The 18,796-nt window shown below is 44.8% G+C and overlaps 1 protein-coding gene across 2 annotated transcripts in view; it reads left to right on the top strand.

Annotated features, from left to right (window-relative positions):
- Positions 1–1,263: 1,263 nt before the first annotated feature.
- Positions 1,264–18,796, top strand: part of ATP6V0A1 (ATPase H+ transporting V0 subunit a1) — a 30,383-nt gene continuing 12,850 nt past the window's right edge. Inside the window, exons 1-16 of one of the 2 annotated variants that reach the window (XM_050985545.1) lie at positions 1,264–1,368; positions 1,547–1,688; positions 1,789–1,867; positions 2,776–2,873; positions 3,377–3,505; positions 7,751–7,854; positions 9,527–9,653; positions 10,463–10,545; positions 11,146–11,239; positions 12,535–12,747; positions 13,338–13,488; positions 13,729–13,868; positions 15,516–15,673; positions 16,767–16,857; positions 17,613–17,731; positions 18,013–18,229. In XM_050985545.1, coding sequence (XP_050841502.1) covers positions 1,572–1,688; positions 1,789–1,867; positions 2,776–2,873; positions 3,377–3,505; positions 7,751–7,854; positions 9,527–9,653; positions 10,463–10,545; positions 11,146–11,239; positions 12,535–12,747; positions 13,338–13,488; positions 13,729–13,868; positions 15,516–15,673; positions 16,767–16,857; positions 17,613–17,731; positions 18,013–18,229 — 1,920 coding nt within the window. In that variant the 5' untranslated portion in view covers positions 1,264–1,368; positions 1,547–1,571. The remainder of the gene's footprint in view (positions 1,369–1,546; positions 1,689–1,788; positions 1,868–2,775; positions 2,874–3,376; positions 3,506–7,750; positions 7,855–9,526; positions 9,654–10,462; positions 10,546–11,145; positions 11,240–12,534; positions 12,748–13,337; positions 13,489–13,728; positions 13,869–15,515; positions 15,674–16,766; positions 16,858–17,612; positions 17,732–18,012; positions 18,230–18,796) is intronic. The other variant, XM_050985546.1, reaches the window with a different exon arrangement.

Raw genomic sequence — 18,796 nt, forward strand, 5'->3', positions numbered from 1 at the left:
CACCAGACTTTAAATGTGGGACACTGCTTGTAAGCAAAGCCCAAATTACTCATGGATTTAGTAGTAAAAAATCAAAATTATTCAAAACAGGGAGACACACAGAAGGCGCCACCAGACCTTGCAACAACCCAGCTGAACAGGCCAGGAATGTGGAGAAGGAAAGTTCAGCTCTGGGGAGTGACCCTGGTCCAGAGCCTTCTCTGCTTCTGGGGCTGTCTCAGCCAGAGGGAACCGAGTGCCCATGGACAGAGCTGCCACCTGGGAAGGCTGTGGGCACACTGGGAAGGTGGCAGCTTCCCTCATTCCTTAACAAGGGGTATTCACCCTCAGCACTGCTGCCAGGCCAAACCCGGGGCTCCTCCCAGCTCAGCTGCCTCAGGGCAGGCCGGGAGAAATGATCCAACTGGGCAACCCCGACATCCCACGGATGCAGAGGGACATTGCTCATTGACAATGTCACAGCAGTCAGCACTTTCCCTGCTGTGTGCCTGCCCCGTGACTGCTCGCTGTCCCCACTGACCTGGGCCTGGTGGCTCTGGGATCACAGGATTGCACCCTGTGCCCCACAGCAGCTGTGAAAAATGTATCTTATGGTTGGCTTTTGGCAAATATTAAAATGAATATTATATGTGTTGTGTTAGAAGGTTATGCTGTTTTAATTCTCTTAAGTAGTGTGTTAAATATAGTTTTAGGCTATAACAAAATGTTAAAATAGAAAATATGCTATGTAGGATACTTTTTTTTAAGAAAGAACTCGTAGTGAGATAGCAGCCACAGGACACCTGAATTTTTCAGAGGAAGAGAATTTATTGCTCCATTTTTAGAAGAAATGAACTTTTTCCTGCCTTGCTCAGCCCTGAGGACACCTCAGGATTCAGAGGAAGAAGCTGACACTGCCCAGCCAGAATCCTGTGTGTGACTGGAATTGATGCACCATGGATGAGGTGTATGAATATGCAACAGGCTGTTACTTTTAAGGGTTAATCCTCTGTTAACGTGGGGCCTTTTTCGGGCTAATTTTGCCCAGAAAAGGTACCTGGACTGTCTGTAACTCTTTGTTTCTATTGTCTCATATTGTCCTAAATCCTAATTGTCCAAATTTTTATTACTCTAATTATATTGCTATTTTTATAACCATTTTATTACTATTAAACTTTTAAAATTTTAAAAACAAGCGATTGGTGTTTTCCTCACCGTGACGTCACAACGCCGCTCGTGACGTCACCCCGCGGCGCGGTGCCGCCTCTATCATCACTTCCGGGGCGGGGCCGCACGCGGTCGCCAGGAGACGTGCGCGTGACGCGCGGACGGGAGCCGGGTTGGGTCAGGTGGCGGCAGCGGCCGCGGCAGCGACAGCAGCGGCGGCAGGTAATGGCGGGGAACGGGACGGGATGGAACGGGGATGGATATGATGGGAACGGGGTGGGGTCGGGTGGGATGGGGACACCGGGCCGGCCTCCAGGTGCAGCCGGGCTGTGGCGCGGCGGCGGCGGCGGGAAGGCCTCATTCCGTACCCCGGCCCGGTTCTCACGGCTCATCTCCGCAGAGGCCGCGGCGGGAGCGGCGCCGCCATGGGGGAGCTGTTCCGCAGCGAGGAGATGACCCTGGCGCAGCTGTTCCTGCAGTCCGAGGCCGCCTACTGCTGTGTCAGCGAGCTGGGCGAGCTGGGCAAGGTCCAGTTCCGCGACGTGAGTGTCCCCGGGGCGGTGGCGGCACCGGGAGTCCCGCGGGATCGGGCCCGGGGCCGGTGGGGCGGGCGTTTGCTGAGTGCCGTGTCTCTCCCTGCAGCTGAACCCCGACGTGAACGTGTTCCACCGTAAATTCGTCAATGAGGTCCGGAGGTGCGAGGAGATGGACCGAAAGCTCCGTACGTTCCCGTTGGGGTGGATGAGGCTCTGACTCTGCAGCTTTTGGTTAAAAAATAAAATAATAATAATAGGAAAAACCAAACAGTGAAAGGAGGCTGAAGCTGCTGGGCAGAGGGGTGTGAAAAACGCCAATCACTCGTTTTTAAAATTTTAAAAGTTTAATAGTAATAAAATGGTTATAAAAACAGCAATATAATTAGAGTAATAAAAATTCGGACAATTAGGATCTAGGACAATATGAGACAATAGAAACAAAGAGTTACAGACAGTCCAGGTACCTTTTCTCGGCAAAATAAGCCCGAAAAAGGCCCCACATTAACAGAGGATTAACCCTTAAAAGTAACAGCCTGTTGCATATTCATACACCTCATTCATGATGCATCAGTTCCATTCAAACACAGGATTCTGTCTGGGCAGTGTCAGCTTCTTCCTCTGAATCCTGAGGTGTCTTCAGAGCGGAGCAAGGCAGGAAAAAGTTCATAAATTCTTTTTCTTTGAAAGATTTAGGTGTCCTGTGGCTGCTGTCTGGTGCAAATACCTCATTCCTTTTTTTAAAAAAATATCCCACATACATATTTTCTATTTTAACATTTTGTTATAACCTAAAACTATATCTAACACCCTACTTTAAAAAATTAATACAGCATAACCTTCTAACGTAACACATAAAATATTTTAATATTTGCAAAAAGCCAATCATAAAATACACATTTTTCACAGGGGTCAGGGCACAGACAGGGCTCAATGCCTCCAGGGATTCACCTCCCCCCTGGAAAAATAACTCTAGCCAAAACAGACACCTGGGAACAGGAGGTGAAGGAATCAGCTGCTTCTGGGGCCAGATGCAGGTTGAAACTGTTTGACCCTGAAATGTCTGTAATTAACACTTTGAATGCTGTGTCTGCAGGGTTTGTGGAGAAGGAGATTAAAAAGGCAAACATTCCTATCATGGACACTGGTGAAAACCCAGAGGTGCCTTTTCCACGTGACATGATTGACCTGGAGGTAATGATGTGTGAAGAGTTAAACTAGGATTTGATTCTGGATGGAAACAGGGGAAATTGTCTCTGTGGGTTGATACTTGCAGGATTTAGTGGCAGGGGGACATTAGCTCAGTCTCCAGCTGTCCCTGGAAGCAGCTCTACCAGCTCACATTGTCCAAATAGACAAGTGGGAGTCCTCAGTAGGAATTTCACCATTGAAATGAGCCAAAAACTGCTGGAACCACATGGTTTATGGTGGTGGGTCATAAAGTTTGTCACGGTTTTATTGATCTGAAGAAACTCTATCAATCCAGTCCATAAAAGTCTGGCTGAGTGTGAGAAGTCTGCAGTTGCCTGCAGATGTGGATCTGTGCCACAGCAGGCTGGAGATGCACCTGTAAATCCTGTAAAACTCAAATTGGGTGGGGATGTGAAGCATCTCACTTTCCTCTGTGTGCTGACAGACTGAACAGCACTTAATTATGGTATTAAGTCCTTTTTCTTTCTCCTTTTCACATTTTCCAGGCAAACTTTGAGAAGATTGAAAATGAGCTTAAAGAAATCAACACCAACCAGGAGGCTCTGAAGAAAAACTTCTTGGAGCTGACAGAATTAAAGTTTATACTGCGTAAAACTCAGCAGTTTTTTGATGAGGTCAGAATACCGGTGGGGTTTAACACTTGGGGAGCTGGTTCTTCTCATAGAAATGACCATTTTTATTCTCAAATATATTTTAGTTGCTGTTCTGGACAGCAGGGTCATTTATGCTTTGTTTGAGGAAGCTGCACAAGTTGTTTTCCATTTTTCATGCAGTGCACATAGCTACCCATGATTTACCTCCCACAATGCTGATTTGGGCTTGTTCTAGTTAAGCAATGGTTTGTCTAAAATTTGTATAGAATGATTAAGATGTGAATAGTTTTGAAAGCACATCAACAGCCCCAAAATTTGGTGCTACAGTGAGCACTGTCCCCAGTGGGTCAGAGTTTCTTTGGTGCACGTGCAGAGGACTTAAAATGGAGCTGAATTTTCTTCAGCCTTTAAAGTGTTATGTGGAGACTCATCAGGGTCACAATACAAAGTCCACTGAAGCAATAGATAAATAAATTAATTAATAGAGCCTTTGATCACACCCTGAAGCTTTCAGAGGTCATTTGTGGAGCAAAGCTGACATTTAAAGTCTTGGACATTTTGTCAAATACCATCTGGGCCAGGAACTGGCAACTTCCACTGGACCTGAGAGCAGCTTCTCCAGTGTCATTCATGGCACTGACATAAATCCTGCTTGGGAGAAGACATAACCCTTCCTTGTAAAGCTGAAGTATCTCAGGAGTCTTGGCAGTTCTCTCAGAGAGCTCCTGTGTGTTTTTCAGGACATGTTTTTGCTGAGTAGATGTCCTGTTTCCTCTAATCTCAGGATTTGATCAAAGAATTCTTAACGGAAGCGGCTCCTGCTATTTACAAGGGCTATTGTCAAGTGGAGCTGGACTCCTGCACACTCAGGCCATTTATCTAACAGTTTGTTTTTTGTTGTTTTGGCACAAGGTGTTGCCTGTTCAGGCACCAAGGTTGGACCTGTGCCAGTCATAGTCACTGCTGACACAGTAGTGTTGCTGGTGTGAGGGCTGCTGGGCTGTGGGGTTGATTTCAGTACAAAAAAACTCTTTGTCTTCGAGTGTTGGATGTTCACTTACAAGTGTCCCTTGGACAAACAGGATTAACCTGACAATCCATTACTTTGCTGTGTTAAAGTAGCACTGCCTATTCTGTCATGTAAAACCAAGTGCTGAGCACTTCTATATTGAGAATGAATCCCAAACTGGTTTGGGGTGGGAGGGACCTTAAAGCTCATCCCCATGGGCAGGAACACCTTCTACTAGGTTGCTCCAAGCCCCATCCAACATGGCCTTGTTCATTACTGTCCTCTCTGCCCACTATGGTGGGATCAAGCTAAATTTAAAGGTCAAAATCAATTTTCTAAACAGTCCATGGCAGGTCACCCACAGCCTTACACAAACCAGGCATAGAAAGCTTAGATATGTCTTGCTTCTCTTTCTTAACAGTTTTCTGTAGTAGTAAAACAAAACACACCAAATAACATGTGCTGCTCTACATAAAGGCAAACAGAACTGCTCACAGGTGATGTTCAGTAAAATGTAAGTGTGGACAGTTTAAACTTGTCTCAGCTTTCTGTGCTGGGGGAAGCCTGAGCAGCCCAGAGCTGCCTCTGCTCACCATCCCAGAGTGGCCAACTTCCTCCATGCTGCCCTTGCACAGCACTTTCAACACTTGAAGACTACAATAACTTGTAATTAAGACTGTGTTATTCAGAGTAATGAGTTGCACAAGAAATGGCTGACTCACCAATTCCTTCATGCTTGGCTTTTGCTCTCCAGACTTTGAACACGGTGGGAGGGAGGGTGGCAAAATGTCCCCTTGTTCTTCCTGTGACCATTCCAGCCCAAGCAGCCATTTCTTGTTCCAACACACCATGTTGATGATTATGCTCCTTTTCTCAGTCTTCTTGTCCTTGCTTATGAAGAGCCATATGAGCTGGAGAGATTTCTCTGGGAGCTTTGCCTAGAGTGTGAGCGTAAAAGAAGACTGGAAAAGTAACGGTTAATGGCATGCAGTCCCTTCTTCCTCCCTCTGACTCCTCTGCCATCTGCTTTTCTCTGTTTGCTTTGCATCTGTCACTTCTGTCTGGCTCTGGGTTAATAGATGGTGACATGAATCCTTTTTAGTTCTTGTGAACGTTTGATTTTTGTCCTGTTTGTGACCTGGAAGGGGCTTGAATTGTATGGGTTTGCACTGGGCATCCAGAACTGTCACAGGGCAGGACTGCAATCATCAGTGGAGAAAATGAACCTTTTTTGAGATTAGAGGTGCTGATCTGGATGCTGATCAGGGGATCAATAAGCAATTTAAAAATATTTAATTATGAAGGCTCTTGTATTATGCTTCTTGATTACTGCCATGGAAATGCTTGGGAGATTCCAATCCTGAACAACCTCATCTAGTAAAAACTACTCCACAATAACTCTGACATTTCACTCACTGCTGGCAAAAACTCATATTTAAAGTAGATTTCCCAGAATCCTGTTTTCCTGCAGTGAAACTAGATAGTTCTTCCATTTCCACATAGTCTCAGTTTTTTACTTCTATTAAATCCCCCAGTAGTGCTTTAGTTATCCTTCCTGCTGCAGAGCTGCTGTTGCTGTGCCATTTCCTTTCTAGAATCGATGTGCTTATCAAATCAGAGTTGTTGAGAAAGGAATTTAAGAAACATGGAGTTTGTAATGCAAATAATCCTTGCAAAAGAACGTTTTCTTTTAGTTAAACAGTCTAATCCACATTCATTCTAAGTTGTTTTGCTTTGTAATTCCACCCCCTCTAAGCAGGACTTGTCCTGAATAAAGGACACAGAGCCCAAATGGGCCAAGCTAATTTTAAACATACATAACAAATTCTCTCTCAGGTGAGGCAAACCCAAAGGTGTCACATTGTCCTTCCTTTTTCATGAATCATCTGCTAAAATGTGCTGCACATCACAAAAGATTACCCCAAACAGTGTCTTGGTTACTGGAAATACAATACAAGCCTCTAACAATTGTAACTTACTGTTCTTCAACATCCTGAAATGGAGATGTCAAACAGTCGCTGAGATGTTTGGTCTGTGTGTTTCAGGTACCAAACTTTCTTATTTTAGTTGTGTTCTCTATGAACTGATTTTCCATTCAGTTTTTGATGTTGCAACAAGTTGCCTTAAAGTTGAAAGGATCAGGAATTCCTGTGTTGCCTTTCCAAGCAGAGTGAAGGGCTCCCTCCCTCATATAACATTCCAAGCTGCAGCAAGTGTGCGTACAAGCAGCTGAGCTGCTTTTGGTGTCAGCCTTGCAAAAACTCTCTTGTATATGGCAAACACAAGCAGGGAAAGTGTTGGGGAGATTTTCACTCTGACACAACTTGGCCCCAGTCTCTGTATCTGGGGCTAAGTCACTGCGCTTGCCACAGGTTTTGCAAGGCTGTGCTCTGTGTGTGTGTGGATGTGATGTGTCTTTGGGTCAAACTCTGCCTTCCAGTGTGATTTAATGAGTTCCCTTGGTGGTTTTGTGGGAAAGAACTCCTGCATTCCACAGAGGGCAGACTTTGGCCCTCTGGTTGTGCTCAGGAACTGTAATCTTTGGCATTTCATTTTATAAGCTGCAGAGGTAGAACTAAATGTGAGGCGGGGTTGAACAAGTGTGAAGATGGTGCACAACAGGATATGATTTGAGCATCTTTGACCTGAATTTCTGACACTTATAAGGTATATTCCTAAGAATTTTAGCCTGCAAATTGGTTGCAGAGAAGGACAGTGTAAAACTGTCCTGTTTTAGTGCCTTGATGGCCAAGAGATGAGCCATGTTGCCAGTCTGCTCTGAGCAGTGTTTGTGTCAGATGGTGAACCATACAGTGAATAAGGATAAATTAATTTAATATCTGGAGAAATACATGAGTCAAGTGTGTTTCTCTGGTGTGTGCCATTAAAAATGGTTCTTGGGAACATAACTTGTGTTAAAAACTTTAATTTTTTTTTTTTTTAATTCTGCCTTTCTTCAGACTTATATATCTCCCAGCCCCTTTGTTGCAACAATCCTCAAGCCTTTCTTGTATGGAAGCCCTGCTGAGCCATTCCATTTTTCCTCTTGTTTTTCTCCTTCCATGTGTGACTCTTGCTGTCTTTTCTGTCATCTTGTTCCTCTTTTTGCTGTCTTACGTTTGCTCTTCCTTTTCTTTTCTTTCCTTTCCTTTCCTTTCTTCTTTTCTTTCTTTGTCTCCCACAACTATCTCCTGGCTCCTCATTCCCTGCATGCCACTAACTGGTTTCATTAGATATTAATTGATTTGTGAATTCAGGCTGAATTGCATCATCAGCAGATGGCGGATCCAGACCTGTTGGAGGAATCCTCTTCACTGCTGGAGCCGAGTGAGATGGGAAGAGGTGCCCCGCTCCGACTCGGGTAATTGCAGTTCAGGATTGCTGGATTAGGGATTATCAGCCCTTGGAAGCAGCAATGCTTTGAACACAGCTGTGCAAACTTTCCACACCAAGCAGATGAAAGCTGATCTAAAGCTGTCTGGTGCTCTCTCCTTTTTTCCTGCCCATATTCACTTCCCAGTTCATGTTTGTGCTTCACAAGTTTCTCTCTGCAGTTAACAAACTGTTTCTCTCAAGTTTCTCTCTTCACCAAACAGTTAACCCAGTCTGTTCTGTGGAAGCCTATCTGTTTCTTGCCTCAGACATTCTGAGATCTCAGAGCTTTGTTGAAAGTTGTAGCTGCTGTAGGCACATAATGGTCTGAAATAACTGTATAGTTCTACATCCTCTTTATCAGCTGCTTCCAGGCTTCCTTGTGTGTTGTGGAATACTTTATCTGGACATAGGGTTTGGTCCACTGAGGTCTAAGTATGAGCCCAGGACATAGTCACTGCCAGCCATGGCTGCTGTAACTCTTGTAGCCAATGTCCCAGGACTGTAGGGGAATGAAGGCTAGAAACTGTATATCTAAATGCATTTTTTTCTCCTATAAGCAGTGATTTATATATTTTTTAAATATTATTTCATTCTGTTAAAAAACAGAGCCTGTGCTGTAGTGCAGTTGTTTTGCTGTGTGTTACCTCTGTATATTTAGAGGACCTTCCATTTTGCTAAATACACAGAATTAACAGAATCGCTGCGTTGGAAGAGACCTTCAAGATCATGGAGTCCAACCCATTCCCTGATACCTCAGCTAAACCCTGGCACCCAGAGCCACATCCAGGCTTTGTTAAACACATCCAGGGATGGTGACTCCACTGCCCCCCCAGGCAGAACATTCCAGAACTTGATCACTCTTTCTGTAAAAAACTTCTTCCTAATATCTAACCTATATTTCCCTTGTCATAGCTTGAGACTGTGACCTCTCATTCTGGCAGTTGCTGCCTGCAGAAAGAGACCAACCCCCACCTGACTACAACTACCCTTCAGGAAGTTATAGAGAGTGATAAGGTCACCTCTGAGTCTCCTTTTCTCCAGCCTAAACACCCCCAGCTCCCTCAGCTGTTCCTCACAGGGTTTGTGTTCCAAGCCCCTCTCCAGCCTCGTTGCCCTCAACTGTATGTGTGTTGCCTCAGATGAGGGAAAGAATGATGAATGTGACTTCATGTTCTCAGAAGGCTAATTTATTATTTTATGATACTATATTATATTCAAGAATGCTGTACTATACTATACTAAAGGATACAGAAAGGATACTTACAGAAGGCTAACAAGATAATAATGAAAACTCCTGACTCTTTCCAGAGCCTCACACAGCTTGGCCCTGGTTGGCCAAAGAGTCAAAACAATTCACATGAAACCAATGAAACAATCACCTGTGGGTAAACAATCTCCAAACACTCTCCAAAGGAGCAAAACACAGGAGAAGTAAATCAGATAATAGTTTTCTTTTTTCTCTGAGGCTTCTCAGCTTCCCAGGAGAAAAATCCCAGGTGAAGGAATTTTTCAGAAAATATGAATGTGACAGCCCTCCTCAAGAACAAACGTTTAAACAAGATTTTTATAGCTTTCATTGTGGTGCCCCTCAGTTGCCAGCCGTGCTGGCTGTGGGGGGTGTTCAGGTGCAACCCCTCAGGCCATGCTGTCCCCTGCAGGTTCGTGGCTGGCGTGATCAACCGCGAGCGCATCCCCACCTTCGAGCGGATGCTGTGGCGCGTGTGCCGCGGGAACGTCTTCCTGCGCCAGGCCGAGATCGAGAACCCCCTGGAGGACCCCGTCACGGTAAGGGGGCTTGTCCTGGTTTAGGGCAAATTTGGGAGAACACCTCCAAAGGGGGCCCCTCTAGAAAGCAAACCCACATGGCCCCTCCCCCCAACCGGCTAGCTCTTGTGGGTTTGGGCCCCATAGGGCTGCCCTGGAGCACAGACCCAGGAGGTGAAGTAACAGCCTCTCTTTCTCATGTGAGGCTGATGTGTTCCCTTGTCCCACCAACCACTGGTAGCTGACCTGTGGAATCATCAGTCTGCTAGGAGAGACTTTGTTCTTGTTGTGCAGAACTTCCTTAAATTGAGGGTTACACCTAATGTAATTATTCTTGAAACATTATGTTAAAATTTCCTAAGTAAGGTAGAACAATAACTTGTCAACAAATGCAGGAAAGGGGCCCTGGCTGCCCCCACGGACACAGCTGTGCAAGGAATGTGCCTCTGGTCTCCCTGGGAACCACACTGGTTAAAATCCACTTTTTTTAACCTTCATTCACTCTTCTGGCTTGATTCTGTAGGTGAGCTGGCTGCTGATAAAATCTTTGTTACTTCTGGAGATCTTACCAGGTTTTCCTATTTACTGTATTGTATAGAATCAATAATGGATAACCTGGGGCATTTTGCTTCAGTGAACACAGATACAGTGCAAGTATTCTGTACTGAGGGTGAGAAAATTGCTCTCCTTGTGACTGTTCAGTGCTAATCAGGAGCATTTCTTGACCTGCTCTGCAAATCTGAGCTCTGATGGACAGACTCAGTGAAAGGAAAATTAGAATTCTGGTAATTAGCCAATGCTAATCTCTACAATTCTTTCCTTTGTTCTAGGGGGATTACGTGCACAAGTCTGTATTTATCATCTTCTTCCAAGGTGACCAGCTGAAGAACAGAGTCAAGAAGATCTGTGAAGGGTATGAAAGTCTGTAACTGAGAGCTGGGCAGCTCTCAGTTATTTGAAACACACTGCCATGACTTTATATCGATATTTCTCAACTCCCTGTTTCACAGTGGCTGCAGGAGCAGATGTTAAATGTGCCATAAGTAACTGAAACACATTTTACGGTCACACTTGCCACTCCCCAGCCTGTAATGCTCAAAGTGCACAACTGCTGTGCTAGGGAATGCAAAAACCAAGGCAGTGGTGATTTCTTGGGCAGGCCTGATGGACATCAGTGGGATATTCTCACAGTGGAGACAACAGTGACTGCTTCTATCAGCAGTTGCACTGGTGTGGCAGCATCCCCCCTCAGCTGGATGGCTGCCCAGCCTCGTGACAGTGCCTGGAGACACTGGCAGCACAGGGAGCAGAGAATTCTCTCCCACTTCTGTTTTCTTTAGCGCTCAGCTTCTCCTTTGCCCTAAAGCACTTCTGGTTCCCTTTGATGCAGGGGCTGGAGCTCTGCTTGGCAGTCTCTGCTGATCAGAAACTTCTCTCAAGGTGCCTCTGGCTCACCCCTGAGTGATTGATTTTCTTTCCATCTCTGTCACTGAGGTGCTTCCCTGTCTTCCAGGTTCCGAGCCTCCCTCTACCCATGCCCAGAAACACCTCAGGAGAGGAAGGAAATGGCTTCTGGTGTCAACACCAGAATTGATGATCTTCAGATGGTAAAATAACTGGGGCCAATGACCTTTCTTTGTTTGGTTGTTTTTTTTTTTTTTTTTAATAATGTGGTTGAAACTTATATTGAGAAACTTTGGATCCTGTTAAAAACAGGAGGGTTTTTACCCCTATGACATGACCACGTTTTCACCTTCAGGTAGCTTGAGACCAGCAGTGCAAGAGAGGTGTTTGGGGACTGCTCACTTGTTTCTGTGTCAGGATTTGGGATGAGTGGTTTGATTTTTCTGGAGGGCTAAGCAATTTATTATAAACAAATAATTACAGAAAACTCCATACCAGGGAGAAAAGAGGAACTCGTGTAGGGAGATCCCATAGAACATGTTGTGTAACTGCCTGCTTCATCTGCAGCTACTTTGAAAACATTTGAACTTTTTTCAAGCTGAGATGCAACAATGCTAACATTAATTGAGCTCTTCCTTTTTCTGCCTGTCTTTATATTTTCATGTTGTGCTGTCCTGAAGAGCTTCTGCTTTACAACTAATCTCTTGTGCAACACCCTGAGTGTTGGTAAAATGTAATTAGTATCCAGATCTTGTGGGTGCCACCTCTGAAATAGCTGGTGCTTGCTTCAAGGAAGAAAGGCAGTATGCAATAATGTAGAAAGATTTGAAGGGTTTGAGACAAAAATTGAGAAAAGGTTCAGAAACTAAAAGGAAAAGAATTTGACTGACTTATTTGATACAGAAACTGTTTCAAGCAGGGAGTTGTGCAGTGTAGCTCAAAAATATTTTAAAGTAGACAGGAACTCAGAAGCAATGTAACTGTGTTAGCTGCATGTGTCTTCTGTCCTCACTTTCCCTGCAATCTAAGACTTTCCACTCTGGAAATCTGACTTGGCCTGAGTTTGCTATGTTCCAGTTGGAAAACACCCTCAGTAGGAAACACTCTCTCTTTTTCCCTTCAGTAAACAAGTCTCTCAGGGTAATTAGTGTGTTTTTTCAAGGCAGCACACCCTTTACTTGCAGAGCTCTTCTCTGCTCTTTTAACCTGGGTGGAGGTAAAACTGTTCCCTGTGATCTTGGCACAGTTAATTGTTTTAAACAACCACTGGCCTTGGAGCTTGAAGAGGAAAATTATCAGAAAGTGTCCCTGGAAAAAGCCCTTAAGCTTTTCAGCAGAGCTAATTACTGTGGGGGCTAATTACTACATCACAGACTGCAGGCATGAGGTGGGGGAAGCAAGCTGGTCATTCATCCTCTGTGGAAAAGGCTTCTCTTGTTGGTGCACCTTGATCTTTGGTCCATGATTTGGCCTCATCTTTCTCTTGCTTGTCTGAAAGGTGCTGAACCAAACTGAGGATCACCGGCAGAGGGTTTTGCAGGCAGCTGCTAAAAACATCCGGGTGTGGTTCATCAAAGTGAGGAAGATGAAGGCCATTTACCACACCCTGAACCTGTGCAACATCGATGTGACACAGAAGTGCTTGATTGCTGAAGTGTGGTGTCCTGTTGCTGACCTGGACTCCATCCAGTTTGCTCTCAGGAGAGGCACTGTGAGTAGGTGCTGTGGCAGCACCACATGGGTTCATTGTTCATTGCCTTGTCTGGTTTGTGAGCCTCAGAGCACCATCCCCTTGGGCTGCTGGAATCACAGAGGACAGTTTATTTGGCGTGCAGGAATGATGGCTTGGAGATAGAACAACTAACAAATACATTGTGTGAAGCTTAAAGTTCAGGTGAATGCTGGGATGGTGAGGATTGTGCTGTGTGTGAGGCTTAGTTACCCTGGCTGGGCTCTGCAGTCCTGGTGTGTGCATAGAGGAGCTCTCCAGGATGTTGGCAAGCTCACCCTCTGCTCAGATAGTCAAAAGAGTTGAATTTCTTGAAGTTCTTCCACCTGCTTTTTGTTTTCTTGTCTGTCCTACACAGACAGTGTTCACCTTTACTCCTGCTACACAAAGTGGAGAGCAGTGGAATCCTGGCAGCCTTCCTGAGCTGCTGCAGTGTCTCATTGTGCAAGCACACTGCAAACACTCAAGCTTGCAGCTTTCCAAATGCCAGTGGGGACAGCTGTGTTGTACTTCATCCTCCCTAATGCTCTGAGGGTGGGTTTGCTGATCTTCCCTTTGTTTTTCTCTAACAGGAGCACAGCGGATCCACTGTCCCATCTATTTTAAACAGGATGCAAACCAATCAGACCCCACCCACATACAACAAAACTAACAAGTTTACTTCTGGCTTTCAAAACATTGTTGATGCTTATGGCATTGGGACATATCGGGAAATAAATCCAGGTAAATTCAGATGCAAAAAAGTCCAAGACTTCTGTCTCAAATTTTTTAGTTGTGATGTTTGTCTGTACTGCTTGTCCTGTGTGGAAATCTCTAACAGAGAATTCTAGTAGAGACTCATCAGTTTTCAGTAGCAGAGGGGAAGCTGGGGAATGATATTTGCTAAATTGCCTGAACTGCACCATGGTAAATCTGGGCTGGCTAACACACAGTGCCCTGGGAATGTTGTCTTTTCCCTTACAGCACCCTACACCATCATCACCTTCCCATTCCTGTTTGCTGTGATGTTTGGGGACTTTGGCCATGGAATCCTGATGACTCTGATTGCTGTCTGGATGGTGGTGAGAGAAAGCAGGATTCTGTCCCAGAAGAGTGACAATGAGGTAAAGTGGCAGATTGTGCTGAGCTCTGCATTTCAACAAAGAGTTGCAGCTTGGTTTACTCCCATCCTTTTCCCCTTGAGTTGACAATGCCCATTACTCCTCCTTTGGAATTTTTGAAGCACTTGGACAAGCTGGGAAGCCTGATGAGCACATACACACACACACACACACATACACACACATACACACACACACACACACACACACACACACACACACACACACACACACACACACACACACACACACACACACCGTAGTATAATTTCATAAAAGTATGGAGTTCCCTTGATTTTTCCTTTTGTATATTTATAAGAAATTAATAATTTCAGTTGTCTGAAGGAAATTATCAAGTGTAGTAGGTAAGTTGGTGTGAACAAAATCACCCTAAATTTAGCTGGATCGTAGTGGGGTTTAGGCACTGCAAAACTCCCAGTTTCTGTAGTTTATATCCCATCCCTCGTATTTTTCCTATTTGCTGCTCAAGGTTGCTTTTGCTGGCTCAGGGCTGACAGGAGCTGAACCAGAGTTAAGATACACTAGCATGGCTAGAGGAGGCTGGAAGGGTCTGTGCTCCTGGTTCCAAACTCATGCTGCCAGCTGGGAGTTGCATCAGGCAGTGCAGTTTGTCCTCTCCAGCCACTCCTGGGTCCCCTGTGGAGATCCATGCTGCCCCTTTATCCTCCTTATCTGTGCTGCTCTGCTCCCTCTTGCACCCTTAATCCCTGCCAAGGGGAAACAGAGATTTTGGGCTCTTGGTTCATGTGGCCAATGTTTGTCCCACAACAGACTGATTGCCCTGGTTTGGCTTTAGGAGTGACCTTGCCTTGTTGGTTCTCTGCTTGTTTTTTCTACCTCCATCGAGGTCAGGATTGAAGGCACTTGGGACAACAGTTCATGCCCACACTCAGGTGTTTATTGTTTCTTATCAATGTTACAGTCTCACAGCAGTGACTTCTGCAGTCTTTCATTAACAAGGCACAAAATGGGCAACTATCTCTTGTTACAAGGTCTTTTAAGACTAAACTATCTAATTAAGAAATAACACCTAGATTATTTTCCCTTTTAACCCAATAACTGATCCCTCAAAGCCTGCACTGTGGACTCTTCTGTCCAATTACAAAATACCACCCAAACCCATGAAGGAAGAAGAAGGTAAAGAAGAACAACTGGTCTCCACCCTAAAACCTCCATCTTGCTTCATATTTATTAACAATTAAGAAATGACACCTAGATTATTTTCCCTTTTAACCCAATAACTGATCCCTCAAAGCCTGCAATGTGGACTTTCCTGTCTAGCTACAAAATACCACCCAAACCCATGGAGAAGAAGGAAGAAGGTAAAGAAGAACAACCAATCTCCACCCAAAAACCTCCATCTTGCTTCATATTTATTACTATATTCTAAAACCCCAAACACTTTAAGTTTTTCACCCTATGGTATTACACATTTCTAACCAACTCCACACCCATAATCCCAGTGCTGTCAATCAATTTTGGAAGCCTTCTCCACACCCCATGCAAAATGCAGTGTCCTCTTGTGGGTCAGTGCCTTTCAGCACAGAAAATTTTAAATTCTCAGCATTCAGGTTTCCAACATTCCCTGTTCTCATGGACTTTTTGTTCCTTTTTGGGTTTTTACACCAGATGTTCAACATGGTGTTCAGTGGTCGATACATCATCCTGCTGATGGGGCTGTTCTCCACCTACACAGGCCTCATCTACAATGACTGCTTCTCCAAATCCCTCAACATGTTTGGTTCCTCCTGGAGTGTCAGGCCAATGTTCAATAAAGCCAACTGGTCGTGAGTAAACCCTTGGTAACTTTGTAGACAGAGTGTCTTGGTTTGGAAAGCCAGGTGCCTGCTAAGGAAGGCAGGAGCCTCCCCTGAAATGGAGAATGTAAACCCCACCCCTCTGAATTCCTATAAATTTTTAATTAAGGGGCTCTCAGGCAAAAAATAATGGGAGCTGGACTAACAGTTCTTTAATAGGGAAGAGATAAAAGGATAAAATAAACAATGCAGTAAACTAAAACAATACTGACAGAGTCAGAACTCAACCTGACACCCTGTGGGTGCTGGCAGCAGTCCCATTGGAATTGTGGCTCAGCCCTCCTGCAGTGCCAGGGGTGGTTCTGCTGGAGAAGGGATCCTGGAGAAAGGTGCAGTCTTCCTCCAAAGATCCAGTGGAAGAGGCAGCTGCTGTTCCTCTGGGAATCCAGTGGAGAAGCCGTGCTGGTATTCCAGAGTCTCCAGATTATATCTAGATAGGAATGCTTGGCTCCTCCCTCTGGGCTCACATCTCCCAATGGGATGCTACTTTGTTATCAGCCATGTAGGGACATTCAATAGCTGTTATCAGCAGATGTCTCCCTGGAGGGAGGAGTGGGTGTGGAAGAAATAAGGAAAACTGCCCCCTGAACAGAAGCCAACTGCCCTACAGATGGCAAATAGAATCCATCTTACCTTGCAGTCTGGGACACACAGTGAGAAGCAGGTGACTTGTCCTTCCCCATTGTCCTTCCAGCTCAGGAAAGCAAAAATTTCTGACCTCTGTTTCAGGTAGATTTGGAAGAGGGGTGTAAATATCCCAGGATTCAAAACAGTTTTTTTTTTTCCCAAAAAACTTACAAAGATGCAGTTTCTCATCTATTTACCCACAGACATTTCAAGATTCCTGTCCCCTGCACCTGTCTTCCTTGTGACAGAGTAAAAGGTCAAGAAACAGGGTTTTATTCCTTTGGGAAAATCTCTAGAACCATCCAGGTTCTACAACCTTGAAGTTCTCTCAATTTAAGCTATTCCTTCCTCTCACAAGGGAAGGGTGTTGTTAGTTTTTACAGAAGGAGGGTGGCATTGCTGTTGTTAATGTTTGTTTAATCTTGTTCCCAAACAGAGATGCTTTGCTGGAGACCACCCCCCTGCTGCAGCTGGATCCTGCCGTCCCTGGGGTGTTTGGTGGGCCCTACCCCTTTGGCATTGACCCAGTAAGAGCTCATCCTTCCTCTGCAGGCTTTTGGCAAAATCCTCTGTGTCAGCAGAAAGAAAAGTACCTGTTCACTGTTCTGTGAAAGATCCCTCAGCCCAGACATTCCCTTAGCAAGTCCATGCTCCTGAACAATAGAATTCCTACTGAGATGCCAAATTTGGGGTAGAAACCCTTGTTCTGAGGTCCATTAAAGGCTGCTCTGTCACCCTTTCTAACCTGCAGTGCTTTAATCAAATTTGTTTAGTCTTGAAAATCACTTTCTCAATTACTTTCTTACCTTGGAAAAGTTGTTCATCCCTTTTTTCAGTCACCCTTGGAAATCTACATTTCCCAGTAATTCTGTCACTTTGTACCTGCCTGCATCAACACTTCTGCTCTTAACTCTGCTTGTAATATGTGACAACCTTGTGTGAGTTCCACAAAGTGCAGGAAATCAGAGCTGTCTGTAATTGTTCCTTTAAATAATAGTCTCTCTGTTAAGGATACAGCCTCTTTTCTCCTGCACCTCTGAGGTACCATGAAAACAGGTTTGATTCCTGCTCGGTGGTGGGCTCAGTTACTGTCAGTCTGTTCCCAGCTGAAAGCTTGTCTGCTCATTTCCCCAAAAGAAATCCATAGGACAAACACATTTTTAAAAACCTGCTTTTTCAGCCTCACACTTCCTGGCTGGTTCCTGCTGTTTAGTTTAAAGGGAGTCTTTTCCTCCTCCTGTTTTCCTTTCCCTGGTATCTGACTTGGTGTTGTTTTTCACAGATCTGGAATATTGCCAGCAATAAGCTGGCTTTCCTCAATTCCTTTAAGATGAAGATGTCTGTGATTCTTGGCATTTTCCAGATGCTCTTTGGTGTGGCGTTGAGTCTCCTCAACCACATGTAAGTGCTGTGCTCTGGTTTTCTCATGGTGGGGGCAGTGGAATGGCTTTGGGTGTTGTGTGGTGTGGGATACCTGTCAGCCCTCACCTCCTGATGGAAGGTGCAGTGCAGTTGTCTCTGGCTGTGTATGGAATTGTGCCTGGCAGGAAGTTCCTGTGCTCCAGGCCCAGCTGTTGTTTAGCTGCTGAGCCCCTCCACTCTCTTCACACTCTTATTAAAAGCTTTTGCCCTAATTCTAACCAAATCTAATATAAACTTTCTTTTATTTTTCTTCCCTGTAGCTATTTTAAGAAGCCACTGAACATATACCTAGGATTTATCCCAGAAATGATTTTCATGTCCTCCCTCTTTGGATACCTTGTTATTCTCATCTTTTACAAGTGGACAGCCTATGATGCTCACACCTCCAAGGAAGCACCAAGCCTCTTAATACACTTTATCAATATGTTTCTGTTCTCCTATGAGGACACGAGTAATAAGATGCTTTATAGTGGGCAGGTGAGTGCTCTTGCTAGAACAGAATCAGAGATGCTTCGTGATACTGGAGTGTTTCATTGACCTTGTCATGATTGTGAAATCAAGCATGAAACATCCTTCCACTGTGACAGAGCATTTCCGAAGGCTGATACTATGTAATGTTGAAGAAGGAAGGAATAATACTTATACCAGGAAATTTTATTTGTCTGACCATATGTCATCTGTGGCTTCAGGACATGTGGATCCTGATTAATTGTGGAAAGCAATTAGGAGTATTGTCCCATGTCTAAAATGTGATTCCTCTCAGCTTAGCTCAGACACCAACTCTATTTCCCAGCAGTATCAGACATCTGCCAAATTCTCATTTTCTGCAGGATCTTTCAGATTTTTCTCCAGTCTAACCCAGTCTCAGCATTAAATGTTATGCTCAGTCAGAGGTGGCAGCTGCAGGCATTAAGTACTTAATTGCTGTTCCCAGAAGAAAGAGAGGTAGAGGAGCATCCACATGCTGGGAATTCAGCCATTCTTGCTGGGTTCTGTGTGTGTTTGAGTAGGGGCTGCAGCTGAATTACCTGAGACTTGTTTCTT

Source organism: Serinus canaria, chromosome 27 (genome assembly GCF_022539315.1).
Source record: "Serinus canaria isolate serCan28SL12 chromosome 27, serCan2020, whole genome shotgun sequence".
Lineage (NCBI taxonomy): Eukaryota > Metazoa > Chordata > Aves > Passeriformes > Fringillidae > Serinus > Serinus canaria.